The following is a 17046-nucleotide window of genomic DNA, read 5'->3' on the forward strand; positions in this document are numbered from 1 at the left end:
GGTGACAGGCATCCAAGTAGTATTGGGTTGTACTTCCACAAAAAAGATATTTAGTTAAATAATTATTATATTTGTTTTTATGAATACTTAGAATTATCATGAAGTAGAATTCACTTTTCTGGAATATAATACTTAAGTTTTAAAGTGTGCATGGATTCGTGCAACTACCACCGTAAATCAGGACACAGCTCAATCTGTCACCCCCAAATATAATCACAGTCATTCCAATTACATCGTCCCATCTTCCACCTTTGGGCCACTTGTACTCCCTATACGTTTGTATTTTTGAGAATTCCATGTAAATGGGATCTAATAATACAGCACCCACTGTCCTGCATTCTTTGACTCAGCCTTGCTCCTGCGAGACCTTCCAAGTTGCTTGTTCTTTCATTTAGCTGTTCCTCCTTTTTGCTGAGTCATATCCCATTGTGTGACTGTGTCTATTTGTTTAGAAATTCACCTACCGGGAGAAATCTATTGGGTTGTTTTCAGTATTTAGCAATTATCAGTACAAATAACTATATACTTTGTATCAAGACAAGTGTTCAGTTCTCTAGGTTAAGGCCATGGGGTGCTGGGTGATATGGTGAGTGTCTAGAGGAGAGAAGCTGTGTTTTAGGATGGTTCTACCATTTGCATTTCCGGTGACAATGTTTAATAGTTCCAGTTGCTCGACATCTCTACCAGCATCTGGTATTGTTAGCATTCTTAAATGTTAATGACTTGAAGGCTGGAGTGGCATCATGAGGTTTCAATTTCCTTTCCCAAATGCTTGTAACGTTCGGTATCTTTTCATATGTTTGCTGCCCCCAACCTGCTCTTAGATGAAGGGCATGTTCAAGTCTTTCACTCTTAGATTGGGCTGTTTTATTTCCTCCCTCATGAGCTTTGTGAGCTCATCTCATGATCTGGATACAATTCCTTTCAGATATTCTCTCCTAGGATGTATCTTGTGTTTGTGTGTTCAGTCTAAGATAGGTGATGCAACACAAAATCTTTTGAATAAGTCCAAATAGCAATTTATTTTTCTTTATAGAGCCATGATTTTGGCATTAGATTCATAAAACATTCTCCTTTTTTTCTGTAAGTTTTATAAAATTTTACATTCAGGTCTCTAACCTGTTTTGAGTTGGTGTTTGTATCTAATGTGCAATTTCAGTTTAGCTTAATTATTTTTACAGGTGGGTGACCTATGATTCCAACACCATTTATCAAATTTGCTATCTTTTTCCTTTATTGTCTTCCCAGGTTTGTCAAAATCAGCTGGATGTGTGCCCACTCATACATATATACATTTCACACATTCATTGCTGGGTCCTTTTCTGTGCCATTGATCTGTGTGGTCATAATTTGTCGGTACCATATTCTTTGGAGTATTATACCTTTATAATACTTTTTAAAACCTGATTGTGATAAATGTTGGACTTGTGATTATTTTTTTTAATATTCATTTATTCATTAATTACATTGTATTACATGACACAATTTCATAGGTACTGGGATTCCCCCCCTTCACCCCAAACCCTTTCCCCATCATGAATTCCTTCACCTTGATGCATAACCACAGCTCAAGTTCCGTTGAGATTCCCTAATTAAAAGTTTACACCATACAGAGTCCAGCATCCCACTTCATACAGAGTCCAGCATCCCACTTGGACTTGTGATTATTACTGAAGGACTAAACTATTGTGATAATGTGGGGGAAAGTAGGGAGGTAGGAAGGAGAAAATCCCTACCCCTGTAAAAATGTGTCATGGGAAATAATATAAAGAAATAAGTAAGCATCAGTAAAAAAACCTGCTGTAGTTGTTCCTCCAAACTTATTTTCATTTCCAAGTTTGAGTAGTTAAGTTTCTTTGTGTTCCTTTATACGTTTTTAGAATTCACTTACATATCTCTCCATAAATTCTTGTAGACTTTGACTGGAATTGTGTTGAATCTATAGATCCGTTTGGGGGAATATTCATTATGTTGAGAATTGTGATCCACGAGTATTGTATAGCTCACCCCTGAGTTAGTCTTCATTAGTAAATACTTTGCACATATTTTGTTATATTTGTTCCTAAATATTTCATTTTTGGAATGGTTATAAATGATATATTTTTCATTTTGGGGATTTTTTTTTCAAATGTTGATTTCCAGTTGCTAATGGTTGCAGTTGCTACAGAGGCACTATATATTTTTTGTGTGTTGGGCTTGTGTTTTGTGTCCTTATTACATTCATGTTTTATTTCTAAGAGTTGTTAGCACCCTCGGGATTTGCTGCATGGTCAAGATTTGTCTGAAGAGGAATCCTTTTAAGATTCTCCTTCCAAATGTGGATTCCCTTTGTCTTCCTTTCACATTGTTGCTCTGTGTAAAATTTCTAGTAAGATGTTAGAAAAGTATGATGGGAGCGGATATACTTGCTTTCTTCTGACACGAAAGGAAGGTCATTTTTGTCATGATTAGGTTGATTGCCACGTAGTTTTTGTTGTTGAAGTATGTTATCAGAATATCTGGAAGAGATACGAAAGTTATTCTTTACAAGTAAGAATTTGCTAGTAAAATCATAAGGGCCACACGATTGCTTTTTTTTTTTAAATTTTGAAGTTTAAAGCTAATTCCTTTGTGCCTTCATGGACTGCTTGGGTTAAGAATTGCACCATGAATAGGTCTTAGTGATTTGAAGTTTTTGAAGAATGGCTCCAATTCATATAAGTTGTTGAGTAACTTCTACAGAATTGCAGGAATGTATCTTTATCCGTTTAATGTCAGTAAGGTCTGTGGGGATAGGCTTCTTTTGTTCTTGATATGTCTTTAGTCTTCTTTGTCAATCTTGGTAGAACTTTATCCATTAGATTGACTTTTTTTAAAGAAATGAGATTATTTGCATCAATTTTCACAATTTCTTTTTTATAATTTCACTTTCTTTCACAGCTTCCTTTCTTCTGCGTACTTCAAGATTCTTGCTTTTATTTTTCTCTTTTTTTTTAATGAGGAAACTTCATGATTTATTTTCTTTTAGAGTCAACTTTCTCGGTTGAGTTCAGGCCACTAGTTCTGACCTCCTGAGAGTTGTGGTTACAGTGTGAGGACTGTTTCCAAAGCCTTTGCAGTGCTGTCCATGTCTGCCCTCTGTGCCAACCTGGACGTTGCCTGCATAGGAAGTGAAATGGTTCCAATCTGACTTTCCGTTCCTGAGTCAGTTCTGTGTGTTCACACTGGATTACTACATTTGCAAATCAGAGATGAACCCTGAGGGTTTGTAAACTTTAAAGTTATTTTCTGAAATCTGCCATTTCTGCCTCCATTCCTTGAAATGTTTTGATTCCCTGTGGGGGGTGGGGGGTGAGATTTGTCATCCTTCATCCAAAAAGCTCAACATGGTCTGCCTAAGAGAATTAAGCTGCTAGTGGTAAACACACAAACCTAACGAAATTGTCAGAGGGTAGCATGAGTCCTGGGCCACGTGAGCCTCTGGGCAGCCTGGGGAGGAATTGCATGGATGCTGATGAATGGATCATAACTTCTGATTCATATTTTCTGTATCCACAAGTCACTTGTGAGGGTACCACAAGGTGCTGAGACTCTCAGATGTTTTGATTCTTTTGCTGCTCTTGTTTTGGCTGTTATTACTGGGCTCTTGAGTGAGCATCTCTAATGGGTGACAGTACAGTCATTCTGACTTGCTGTATCTTAGATGGATTTCAGTAAATGTGCATTGCTTCTCTAGCCTGAAAGAAAGCAAAAGTGGCTTCTAGTTTCCAAAAATCAGGAGAGAATTTCTACCATCGTGGAATTGAACAAAAGGCTGTTTTCTGGGTCTGAATGTTAGATAGTGAAGTGTAGGCTTCAGGATTTTTGCAAGGCAGAGTTAATGACTCGCTGATTGAGGAAGGGAAGTTTAAAGCTTTGCTCATTCTTTTTTTTCTCCTCATTGGACCCTCACTCCCTCCTCCTCCAATGGTCTTGCTGGTTAGTCTGCTGCCCACTGCCCACTGTATCTTGACCTTTATCTTGGTCATAACCTTGCCTTTTCCCTCCCTCTTCTTGTGTCTTCTGACTCCAGCAAACTGGTGTGCCAAATGGAAAATTCCACAGGAAAGAAAAGACAACAGCTTAGGCTTTAGCTTTTTAGCTTAGCTCATACCAGCTGCAGAGTTCGAACCGGCTCCGCAGGTCAGATGGTGTGCCTTGCCCTTGCTGCGCTCCGTGGGTTCCTCTGCAGGTCCCTCTCTGTCTGAGATTCATTCACTCAGAAAAGGCGAGGCGGGAGCACAGTGTAGACCTCTGAGCACAGCGTTCTCGTCTGTTCTGTAACTCCCCCTTTCTGCTGGGAATACACCTATTGTCACTGCTCTGGGGAGCCTGCAGTGTTCTGTGCTGTATTGATTCTGTATTAGTATTCTGTGCTCTGTTTTTCAGATATTAAAAAATACATAGTTGGATGTTTAGAAACATTTTTTTCCCTCTGATTTTCTGTTATGATACAAGTTAGGTCATGGCCTTAGAATGACATGAAGATAAGTTCCAAGAAAATTGTGATGCAATTTAGCACTCTAGCCAATAGATGAGGTGGCAATAGCTTTTATTACCTTACAGAAAGTAAAGGAAAATTTGCACAGTCACAATCATAACAATCACGCAGCATCGACTGATGAAATTAGGACTAAAAGCCAACGGTGTCTGCTCTGACAATAGCATTTAGGTGTTCAACTCTGTTGTCAGTTTAATCCCTGGTTCTTTTCATGTTTTTGCATTTGCTACATGAATGGTGTAGTTTAACTCAATCATATCAAGCAAATCGTTTAAGAAAATTAGGTATGAATAGCAACTGAAGTCCATTGAGTGTATCAAATGTGTGAAGTTCTACTGTGTGCAGTTCAAGTGTTAGAGAAACATTTCCCAGAATGATAAATTCTAACGGAGCTGAAAAATGTGTTGAATCTTTTAGCACCATCAGTCACGGCGCTTGGCCAGAGAAGCAGGTTGTTGGGAAGGGGTCGGGCTTGTGTCCGTCATAGAGTGACATCACCTGTAACCTCTGTTAGCAAGGGGTATTCCGGCCTCTTACACCAAGTGTTACGTGTTCAGTGGACTCACAGAAAGACACGATGCATTTAGGACACCCTGCGGTTTAAAAGGAGATCTTGTTGCGTTTAGAATATATTGTTGGAGATGAATTATTCATACCTGCGTAGGTGTAGAAACAGTTACGACTCAGCATGCTTTGCCTACTGAAAGGTCACTTCAAAATTGAGGCGAATGTTGAGTGCTGATTTATTTTGTTTGAGGGTGCAGGCAAAAGGGCATTTTATTCAGAAAAGTCATATTTTTGTGAGGGGGACACTGAAAGAACATTTGAATATGGTACATGTTCCAGGTATATTGGATAGGTAAAGGGGCCAGGAAAATCTATGAATTTTTCTAAGTCAAATTAAGAAAAAATAACTTCCTTGATTTTTAAATTTTAATGTATTCTTTTTCACGATACAGTTGTATAGGCTCAGGGGTTCGTCTCTCCACATCCTTTTCTCCCTGCACGTCTGCCCCTCTCGCTGTTTGCTCCTGTATTATAACAAAAACATAGTCACTCGGTTCATAGTTGATGCTTAACTGGTGGTATTTAAATGCATCATGACTTGATGAGTATAGGAAAAAGTAGAAAATCCAGTATCATAATTTAAAAGTGTATTTATAAGCATCGCTGGGAATCATGCTATTATTCAGGAATAGAGACACATGCTATATACTATCAATACACTATACTTTACTTCCCAAATCGCCCCGGTACAGTTTGTGTGTGTGTGTGTGTGTGTGTGTGTGTGTGTGTGTGTGTGTATCTAGCTACCAGAGATTTACATGCCAGTTATGCTTTGGAAAATGAAATGTTAGATTCCTCTTATTCTCTCATTGTATATCTCTATGTCTGTCTGTCTATCTACCTATCTATCTATTTTTACATATGTATGTAAAAACTAGTTCTACTGAAGCAAAATGAGTTCATTTATTTAGTACATATTTTAAAATATATTTCTGTATTTGTTTGCAAAGCAAAGTGACGGAGAGGAAAAAACAGAGGAGAGATCTTTTTAACCTGGTGTTTTATTCCCCAAGTGTCCACAACAGCCAGGGTTGTGTCAGGCTGAAGCAGGGACTGTGTACAATCCCATCTTGGTCTCCCTTATGGGTTACGGGGACCTAGGTTTTTGGGTCATCATCTTTTGCCTTCCCGGGTACATTATTAAGGAACTGTCAGAAGTAGGGGAGCCAGGACTCCAGTTGGCTCTCTGATATTGCCCCAAGCTGCAGCTCAGCAGGTTGTACTGCACTGCTTGCCACATCCCTGTAGCATGCGTTCTGCAGCTGTCAAAACATATCACACTCTGGGTGGCTTCAACTATGGGAATTTATTTTGTCATCATTCTGGGATCAAGGTGTGCACAAGGTTATTTTCTGACACTTGTCTCCTTGGTTTGTAGTGGATCATATTCTTGCGTCTTTGTATAGTGTCTGTCCCCTGTTGTGAGTGTCTATGTCACAGTTTGTTTCTTTTAAAGAATACATATGTGTATATACATATGTTTAGATTTATTTCTCTTTGAAAGAATTAGAGAGCTGGAGAGAGAGAGAGAAATCTGCTATCCACTGGTTCACTTCCCTGTAGCCACAAGAGCCTTTGTTGAGCTGATCTGAAGCTGGGAGCCAGGTGCGCCTATCTCTCTTCCATGTGGATGTGGAGTTCCCAAGAACTTGGGCTATCCTCCACTGCTTTCTCAGGCCGCAGACAGGGATCTCAATAGGAAGTGGGGTATCTGGGACTAGAACCTGTGCCCACATGGCATTACAGACCTGAAGGATAAGCCTTGATGTGCCACTGGGCTGGCCTCCACTCTGCCTTTAAATACAGTCACATTCTGAGATCAGTTTTTTTTTTTAAGATTTTTAATTTATTTTTATTGCAAAGTCAAATGTACACAGAGGAGTAGAGACAGAGAGGAAGATCTTCCATTCGCTGATTCACTCCCCAAGCAGACACAATGGCCTGTGCTGCGCTGAACCAAAGCCAGGAGCCAGGAACTTTCCTCCAGGTCTCCCACACGGGTGCAGGGTCCCAAAGCTTTGGGCCATCCTTGACTGCTTTCCCAGGCCACAAGCAGGGAAGTGGCGCTGCTGGGATTAGAACTGGCACCCATATGGGATCCTGGCATGTTCAAGACGAGGACTTTAGCCACTAGGCCACCACGCCAGGCCCCTGAGATAAATTTTGAGGGAACACCTATCAATGCATAATAACCTAGTGTCAGATAAATTCATTGAATTTTAGTTATTATTATTATTGTTATTATTATTGTCACTGACTCTTCAAAGCGATCTACCACTCACTGATTCTTTCCCCAGATGGTCACAACAGTCAGGACTGGATCTCCCGTGTGGGTTTCGTAGGCTCCAAGATTTAGTCCATTTTCCACTGTTTTCCCAGGCACATTAGCAGGGAGCTTGAGTGGACCTGGGTCGGATCATACTCAAACCAGATCTTCACCATGGGATGCTGGCATCACCACAGCTGCAACCTCTAAAATCCTTTTTATTAAAGGATATGAGGGAGGCTAAGGGCATTATTTTTATAGCATGTTTTCAGTGTTAATTATATTGAACAGTATCAATTGGAAAGTTTCTGAGCCCAAATGCTTGTTCTATAGGATGAAATGGTAGAGTAAAATGTATTGCATTTTTTTGCTATTGTTGTTATTTAAAACAGTTAGAGCATAATTAGAGTAACTACAGAGATACTGATGTCTAAGACTATATGAAAAAAGAAAGGGAAAAATAACTTCATTTAGATATGGCTCCTCCACCCAGAAAAAAAAATAGGTTTACCATTAAAGTTACATTGTTATCAACAGCTTTAACGCTTACCGGGAGAAAAAAATGAAACATTAGTTCGTAGTCCAAGTCCAGTTATCTATGTTACTAAACACATGATCTTATTAAATTTTAATATGACAATGAGAAATCCTATAAGCGTAGGATTGTTCCTGCTTCAGCTCCAGTAAGTTCTGATGTCTGGAGAGGCATTCTTCAGATAATTGCTTCATTCTGTAAAGAAAAGCAAAAACAAAACAAACAAACAAAAAAGCCCTACATGCTGGTTTTGAATATGAACTTTTTCTCTTACGCATGAAGACATGATGCTGTCCTCGTCCCTGAAGGTACGTGACTCCCAGCTCCACTCTCTGGTTTGTGTCTGACGTCTTGGTCTTGTTTTGCAGTCCCCAGTCTGTCCCAGATCGGCTGAGGATCCGGGTGAACAAAATCAGTTTACAAGACTATGAAGGATTCCACTATGACAAGGAGAAACTCCGGGAAGCTTGTAAGTTGGAACTGCTTATTTATTTCATGTCATCAGCCTGCTGTCAGCCTTTTGGTCCTCCTTGGCTTCCTGGGTAGTTTCATTCATCCTTCTGTTTGAAGCAATGGGTAGAGCAGTGAGAGATGTGTTGTAGCCTGAATCCCAACTGATAATTAGTAAGTGGACATAAATGAAACTGAGATAAGAAAGCGTGGTCTTTTGCTGTAGATTCCAAGTCAAGAACTCTGCTCATTCACCACTGTAGTCTCAGATTTGCCCGAAATGATAAAAACAAAAAGCTGGTGCTACCGCATGTCCTATCAGGATCCAGAAAACTCTTCAGAGTACGAAAACATCTTCCGAGAGCCTGCAGGGTCAAACCTGTTATTCTTCACACAGTGTGGCAAAGTTAACCAAGAAGACACATCCAGCACTTCTAAGCTGTCATACACCTGTATGTCAAACAAAGGCCAACAATATATGGGATGTTGCGATGACAAAGTGGTTCATTGATAAGATGTCATTGTTTGTGAAATCTTAAATATGAATTACTTCTCAGGGTTCATATTTTGTATATTATTCTCTGAATGCAAGGATGGTTATTTGTTTAATTTATTAGTCAGTTAGTCTTTATTGGGTATTTTCTTAACATTCCTGTCACTATTTAAAATCCTTGTGTGCATCATGGAATATGAGGCTTTTAATTGAAGTAGGCAGAGTTTTGGGGCTTTCTCAGAATTGTGGGGACTGATTTTCAAGTAGAGTAGGATCAGAGAAGACAAGGCACTGCAGTGGTCGAGAGGACAGATGTGGATGCTAAAACAAAGGAGTTTTTCTGTAAATCCGGTGATGTTGGAACCCAAACCTGAAGTGGTTTCATTGTGGACCCGTCTAGAACTATGAAAGAGGCAAGTGGTTTCAAGTGACAGGAAGTGAGGAGGAACCTCTATGGTCTGATTCCCGGAGAGAGCTTTAGAGGATGAGAATCCTGAAATCCAAGGACCTCGTCAGAATCGGGTTCAGAGACGTCAGGGGCTTCTGGGTTGTGGGGCTGGTAACGGGGTTCTCAGCTGCTCCGGCTTCCTCAACCTAAGTGTTTTCCTTGAACGTCAACATCCTTTCATTTCTACCCAGCCTTTTCCCTTCTGCCCTCCACTCTCATTTTCTCTGCCAAGAAAGTACCTAGAGAAGGAATAGTTCCTGCATCCTCTTTCTTTTATAAACAATGTATTATACTTCTAATATGAGGGAGGTTGTGAGTGACATATGAACACAAAAACAAAATTTCACTCATTAAATGGTGGCCATGTGTTTGTATATGAAATATAGCTGCAATGTAAATGACCTATTCTTTTGGGGAATATTACTTGTAAACTATCTATATGGTTGTATGTTCGTTTGGTTTCCAATTTCCAAATAGCTTACAATTTTACAAATAAAAGTGTAATAGCTCTAAATCATATTTTGCAGTTTATGGTAACTTTTGAGGAAAATCAACTCTAAGAGGGGATACTTTCGAAATTTGGAGCTGAAATGAGATTTGAGGCTTATCTATGGATTTCAGATGTCTCTTCTTAGCAGTATCTGTCCATCACTGCCAGAGATAATTGTGATTCGAGGTTTTACAAGATGACATTTCCTGGCAAGTACATTACACATCATATCTTGTGTGATAAAACTTCTGCCTGAGGACACTTCTTGAATTGGGAGAAATAATTTGGTATAAATACAAGTCCAATAAATTTAGCCACGACTTTAGGACTCAAAGGAACCAAAAAACCGACAAAGGAAGAATAAAGAAATTGTTTATTTTAATGATTTGTGTTTGCAAAACTAACACAACAAGAGGGAGTTAAAGTGGCCAACTCTTAGCATTTGTTCATGATGTTTCTACGTCCTGGTTTCCCAGGAGTGCTGGTTCTTTGAGTCGATGGATTTGCTCTGCTCCCTGGCTTCCACTGACCACTGACTGTAGACTCACAGGAAGACTGGCAGAACTCACATGGAGTATAGGGGCAAACCACCTCCAGTCTACATGGGAATGTGCAAACCAAAATAGAAGCATGCATTCAATGAAACCAGAGTACTCATCTAGACAAAAGGGACTCTCAGAAATGTACCCTGATCTGCATTCCAGGAAAACAAAGGAGTGAGTCCTCTTAGACCACTCATTGTCAGCAGTCAAAAGTTTGAACCAGAACTATAATGTGTTCACGGTTTTAAAAATTTAATTCCTTTGATTAATAATACACCAAGCGATTCATTCAGGCAGCCCGCACAGCTGTTTGGCATCACCATTTAATAGGTTCTTACTCCTGTGTCTGGATAATAGTTCATATTGGATTACAAGCTTGGATGTTTGTTGTCAAACAAATCCCTCCTTCTTTACTTACTTTACTATAGGAAAAGATGTTTATAACAGTTCAATTATCCTCTATACCCCTTTTCTCTGTCTAAAAAAGACCATGATGGGGCTTGTTCTTGACATGACCTCCTCATTTTTGCTGATCAATTCCAGACTTAAAAATCTTTAGTCTTCCTTACTGGATGTGACTTACCAGTCTTCAAGTTAATGGTTATGATCTTCAGTAAGAAAATCCACTAATTATTATTTGTGATAATGAAAACAGAAGATCTTCCAGTACGCTGAATGAAGTATATACACAGGCCCTCAGTAAAGCTCATAACTGAACACTCAGTAGGAATATGTTTTTGAAAATCTGTGATGTTTATGATTGCAATATCTAGAATAACTTGTTACTGATAAAAGATGTATCTCTACTGTCCTGAAGGGGTTAAACTTTACTTTTGACACTAGCTTATTGTGTACTTTTCAATTTCCATAATAATTTCCATGAATTCTAGGCACTAAAGCACACACACACACACACACACACACACACAAGCAGTTTAGAGCCAATTGAAAACAGATATACAGTAATCTTTAAAGACAGGAGAGGACTGGTATTTACAATGTATCAATGTAATGTTCAACAGCACTTTCATCTACTTGCTTCAATATAATAGCTCTTATGGGGATATAGACATTTTTAAGGTATATATGTATATATGTATACATATATATGGTATATGATGGTTTCTATACATTTTATAATGAGGATTTAGTGAAATTAGGATTATACCTTAATTTGCTATTAAAGCATTTACCTAAAGGGATTTTCATTGTTTACGGATTTAACAGAAAGTGAGAAATGTTTGTATTTGAATGTCAATGGTAACCTTAACAAAGTAATTTCCTTTCTCTCATGACAAATATTGCATATCTAAAATGAGAATATAATTGTAACCTTCTATGGTATTGAAGGTTAAGTGTGATCTTGTAACTAAAATGGCTGCTGCACAGTCTGGCACATCAGCATGCTGTCATTTCTGTGCTTGTTTTTGTTGGGCGGCCCCACTGTCCCATGCATCTGCAGGTCCTTAAGGGCACAGAGGGAGGACTGGCCTACTCTGTTCAGAGTCTTTCTGGCTAGAATCAGCTCCCTCTCCACAGTGCTCACCACCTCCTTCCAACAGGCTTTTCCACTCCGAAAAGCAGAATTGAATACATCATTTGAATATATATTACAGAAAAATGAGGGAAGAAAATGCAATTAATCATTTCATTACTTTTTATTGTGAGTACTCAAGTGAGAATGTACTATGATGACAAGGCACTTTAACCTATGACACATTTGACCACTGTATGCCTCTGTTTGATAATCTGACCAGATAAATGTAAATTCCCTTCCTGAAGTCCGAATGTTTCTGTAAATACAACATCTATTACCCATCACTGACTTGTTTTATGTCGGTTTTATTATTAAAAGATACTGTATATGCCTTTGTCAGTTTCCTACATTGTTAAGTATTTGAAGTTTCAGTGGTATGTTGTTTAGAGAAAGTGTTATTGGTGCAGTAGTAATAGTAACAGAATTCTCATACTTTCCATCCCAGTAGCCACTTGCATTGTATTGGCATGTTTGTCTACCTCTTTTGGTTTGTGGAAATTTCTCAGCCTTCTCTTCTGCTTTGATGATCTGGAGGAGTGTTGACAGGATATTGTGTAGAATATCCTTGAGTCAGGCCCACTGTGGTAGCTACTGGGTAAAGTCTTTGCCTCGCATGCAGCAGGATCCCAAATGGGTGCCTGTTCTATTCCCGGCGGCCCTACTTCCCATCCAGCTCCCTGCTTATGGCCTGGGAAAGCAGTCAAGGATGACCCAAAGCCTTGAGACCCTGCACCCATGTGAGAGAACTGGAAGAAGCTCTGGGCTCCTGGCTTCGGTTCAGCACAACTCTGGCCATTGTGTCTGCTTGGGGAGTGAATTAGTGAATGGAAGATCTTCCTCTCTGTCTCTACTCCTCTCTGTATATCTGCCTTTCCAATAAAAATAAAATAAATACTTAAAAAATTAATATCCTTGAGTCGGGCATTGAATTCTATCTCATTCATAATCAGACGGGAGTTATAAGATCATGGCAGAGATGCGTACCCATCATGTCCTATCACTTTAGACTTTTCCACTTGTTCATTCCTCGCAATATTGACCAAGCTGCTTTGGTAACATTTGCTATCTTCCTTTACGCTAACATTCTTACTTTTTCTGTCCTCTATTCTTTGTAAGTATTCTAAGTAAGTCAGTAATTCTGCCCCACTTTCTGAAGAACAAAAAATGGAGTATTGGATTTGTTATAGTTTTCAATTTTTATAATTGGGCTCTAGTTCAAATTGATAAATATGCTAAAATGCTATAACCACTCAACCATTCATGCATTTGTGCTTTCCACAGCTATTTACTTGCATCGTTCGTGTGACAGATATTTTGTTAGATACTAGGCATTGAAAGATAAAACGAAAGCATTCAACATCACAGCAATTAATTTTGCATGCATTTATGGAGTTTTCACTGTGAGCAAACAATGGCTGGAACAAATAACAATTAGTCCCAGATTTGCCAGAAGTTTTGTCTCTTGTGACAAGGACTGTGATAGGGCTGTGAAAACAGTATGTACCTATTTTCCTAGCAAATGTCATTTAAATAACGAAAGCAAAAGATAAAATATAGAAGAAAACATGAGAGAAGCGGGTCTAGCCACTAATTAGCCATGCAGCGTGGGGTCATGCATTTGTTCTTCAGGATTCAGTTTTCTTATCTGCTCAATGCAGTAGTTAAACCAAGTCTTTCTTAACAATATGTTGTAATAAATATTTAGTTCTATAGAAATGACATAGGATTTGAAACTTTTCCCCGGATGCTTCCTTAGTTAAATTCTTATACTCTCACTTCACTCAGTGAGCATGCGTGTGCTGAATTTTCTCTATTGATTGCTTCATCTAAAATGGAACCTTTCCCCATCATTTAACAGGCTGACAACAGGGCTGTGCGGTAGAGATTAGGTCTGAATTGATGGCAGAAGGCATTCTAATTTGAAATCTGGGGAGTTAAATGTTGTCAGTTTGTCCTCTGAAGGGCCGTAACCATCCTTTTTTTGCAAGTCTGTTTAGGTGTATTTCTATTTTTTGAACTGACATTGAACTGGAGTTTTGTGCTTAATTTCTTTTGCTATCCTTCCCCATCCTTTGTCGGCATCTTACATGTATCTATTATTTGAAAATGCAATAACGAAAATGACAGTGTTACATGTCATCACTGTGTGAATAGGAGTGGTCTTAAATCTTTTGCATGTAATACATAATTTAATTCTCCCAAACATCTCTATCAAAAATAGGTGATACTGATACTCCCATTGTACATACATAGCAGCTGATGCACAGAAAATTTAAGAGAATGTTATTTGTGTTTGAAAGGCAGAGTTACAGAATGCAGGAGAGACAGAGATGAATCTTCCATCCATTGGTTCACTCTCCCAAATGATCGCAATGGCTGAGCCGGGCCAAGTTGAAGTCAAGAGTCAGGAGTTTTTCATGGGTCTCCCATGTGGCTACAGGGACCCTCAAGCCAACCTCTGCTGTTTTCCCAGATCATAAACAGGGAGCTGAATAGGAAGTGGAGCACCCAGGACAGAGACTGGAGGCTCAGTTTACTATGCTACGGCACTGGCCACAATACTGGTTAGTTTCACACATGCAGTTGTTATGAGTAAAAAATTAGATTTCCACCACTCAGTACTATTTAAAGGCATGTTTACTTCTCAAATGACTTAATCTCAATTTTTCATACTCTAGTTTATTGAGCAGTTTCCTGTTTTCTAATCTCCTTCAAACTCCAAATATTGATCTCATTAAATTGGTATGTATTTATCAACTGCTTTTGCAAGTTGTAGAGATCCTGCACACCTGTATAAAGCTGTTATTTCAGTGGGAGACACAGACAGATGAGTAATTACTGTACTATTAACTGCTCTATAAAAAAGAGTGTGACAGAGTATCCTGGTTTTGATAAAAGGATCAGGGAGGGTGTTTTTCCATTATGTTTAAAGGGACTTGAATGCAAAGAGCACATGTGAATTTAAGATGCCAGGTGAGAGTATTTTCTTATGCATTGGAAGCCATAAGAGCCAGGGTCCTGTGACGTAAGCGTTCTTGGTCTATTGATTAACAGTCAGGAAGTCCATGTTATTTCACATTGCTTGCCTTTGTGGGGTGTTTTTGTATGTCAACCATAAAAAAAATGCAATGGTGACCGGGAAAGACCAAAGAGAATACGTTGTTTTCTGATTTATGAGAGAGTACAGCAGGCATATGTGTTGATGGGACCAATTCACTAAAAATCAGAAACTGATTCAGGGAGCAGAGGTCCAGCTGCAGTTGAAGTCTCTGAGTAGATGATTATAATGGTTCTGGGACACTGTTGAACAGTGAGGGCAGGTGCAGGGAAGGATGGCAGAGGAGTGGAGACACATACGGGTAAATTGGCTTATTTAGTAGTTGGGAGAAGCAAAATTCTGTTCTGTATGTAATGGCGCAATGAAGGATATCTTGATTCTTACCTCATGTTGAAGAGGAACTTTTGTGTGGACAACAATAATAAAGAAAGTGAAATTTCTTGGATGTTAGAAATCTCCAGATATAGTCGTCAAAAGGGGGATTCCACAGGAGAAACTGCCAGAGAAGCTTGCCAGTTCTAGTTCTTTTATACACAAAGGGACTGTTTGTGATAGGCCCTTTTGTGAAAACTGGATCCAGATAGAACCAATCAAGGGAGGAGTAGAATAACAACCAGAGACTCATTCTATCTATCTATCTATCTATCATGGGATATCATAAAATTATATGATTATAGGTAGAATTATTACAGATAGTTTATAAAATGGTCTTTAGGTATGTGCATACAATGTTTATGAAGCACAAATGAATTTTCTGTTTAGATTTGTGTAATAACCGTAAGGTATTGTGTAATGTATTTGCACATATTCCAAAATTTAAGAAAAAGTCATCATCTGAGACACTCCGGTTAACCTGTATACCATCCTAGTCCTTTTGATTGTTTTCTTTCTCTTTTTGACCACTCTGAGATTTAAGCTCAGATGATAAAATATATTTCTTTGAAGAATTTTATTGTCCTTCATAATGCTAATAAAATTAACATTAATATTTAATGTTAATAAATTTAGCTGTATTCAGTAATAGCACCCAATATTTGCATAGTTCTTTATCATTTCCAGGGGCCATTTTATATTCTGGCTAGGTGCATGACCACAGGGTCCTTAGGGAGATGACCTTTCACAGGGCTGTGTTGCTCTGACAGGATTTTAATATAATTGTGTGTTTTCTAACACAGCATGCTTTTGTAGTAAGCACCCTACTTCCTTATAAAGTATGAAGTCTCGGCTGTGTCCTTACAGATGTGCATTATTTAAAAGAATTTGGAGTCAAATTTCTTGTCACAGGTTGTATTCCTTGGGAGAAATTCTGCAGCTGAGTTTTGTGTGTGGGTGGTTCATTGGGCATTTCCCAAGAGGGAACTACAGCTGTGAGAAGTTGACCCTTGGTGCAGCTCTGCGGCCACGGACTGCTGTAGGGACCCCTGAACATTGGGCAACCGTTTAGAGTTGCACCATTTGAGGCAAAGGTTACTGGATCTAAGACTGTCTCGAGAGAGAGAGAGAGACTTTGTCTCTGCTAGTTCCCTCTCCAGATAGCTGCAACAGTTGGGCCTGGGCGGGGCAAAGCCAGGAGACAGGAGCTCCAGCTAGTCCTCCCACAAAGAAATCAGATACTCAAGCATTCGGACCATCTTCGGGAGTCCTTTCAGGAACACTAGTAGGGAGTAGGATCTGAAGCAGACAAGCTGGGACTTGAGTCAGTGCTCAGAGATGGGATGCTGGCCCACAGGCAATGCCTTGAATTGCTGTACCTCGATGCCATTCCCTGTGCCTGTGACTTGGAGCTTTGTGGCTGGAGCAGCTCAGTTCTGTGTGGATAGTCTTTACCATGTTACTCGGCATCTGATGTCTGGTCTATTGTCAGGAAGGATCCCTCCCCACACCAAAGCTGCTTAGACCACCATTCAAACCTCATGCTGAAAATTTCTATTGAACACCTACTCTTACCATTACTGTTCTGGGTACTGGGGTTTGAGATTAAATGAGCACTAACCCCAGATTTTTCTCTTTGTGTCTTCTGAGTTGACCTTCCTATGATCCCACATTAAAAGTGCTGGAATTGATTTAATTCCTTTCTTCATAAGTGCCCGGATCAGCAAAGTAAAATGAAAACTCAACATGTGAATGCAAATTATGCTTTA

General features: G+C 39.2%; 1 protein-coding gene across 4 annotated transcripts in view; it reads left to right on the plus strand.

Annotated features, from left to right (window-relative positions):
* The window catches only part of DGKI (diacylglycerol kinase iota), a 402429-nt gene that overhangs the window by 296975 nt on the left and 88408 nt on the right, over nt 1-17046 (plus strand). For all 4 annotated transcript variants that reach the window (XR_009244222.1, XM_058654978.1, XM_058654979.1 and 1 more), the window contains exon 22: nt 8256-8356. Coding sequence is in view for 3 of the 4 variants with exons in the window: in XM_058654978.1 (XP_058510961.1) it covers nt 8256-8356 (101 nt within the window). In the remaining variant the exon portion in view is untranslated. The remainder of the gene's footprint in view (nt 1-8255; nt 8357-17046) is intronic.

This window comes from Ochotona princeps, chromosome 25, assembly GCF_030435755.1.
Source record: "Ochotona princeps isolate mOchPri1 chromosome 25, mOchPri1.hap1, whole genome shotgun sequence".
Lineage (NCBI taxonomy): Eukaryota > Metazoa > Chordata > Mammalia > Lagomorpha > Ochotonidae > Ochotona > Ochotona princeps.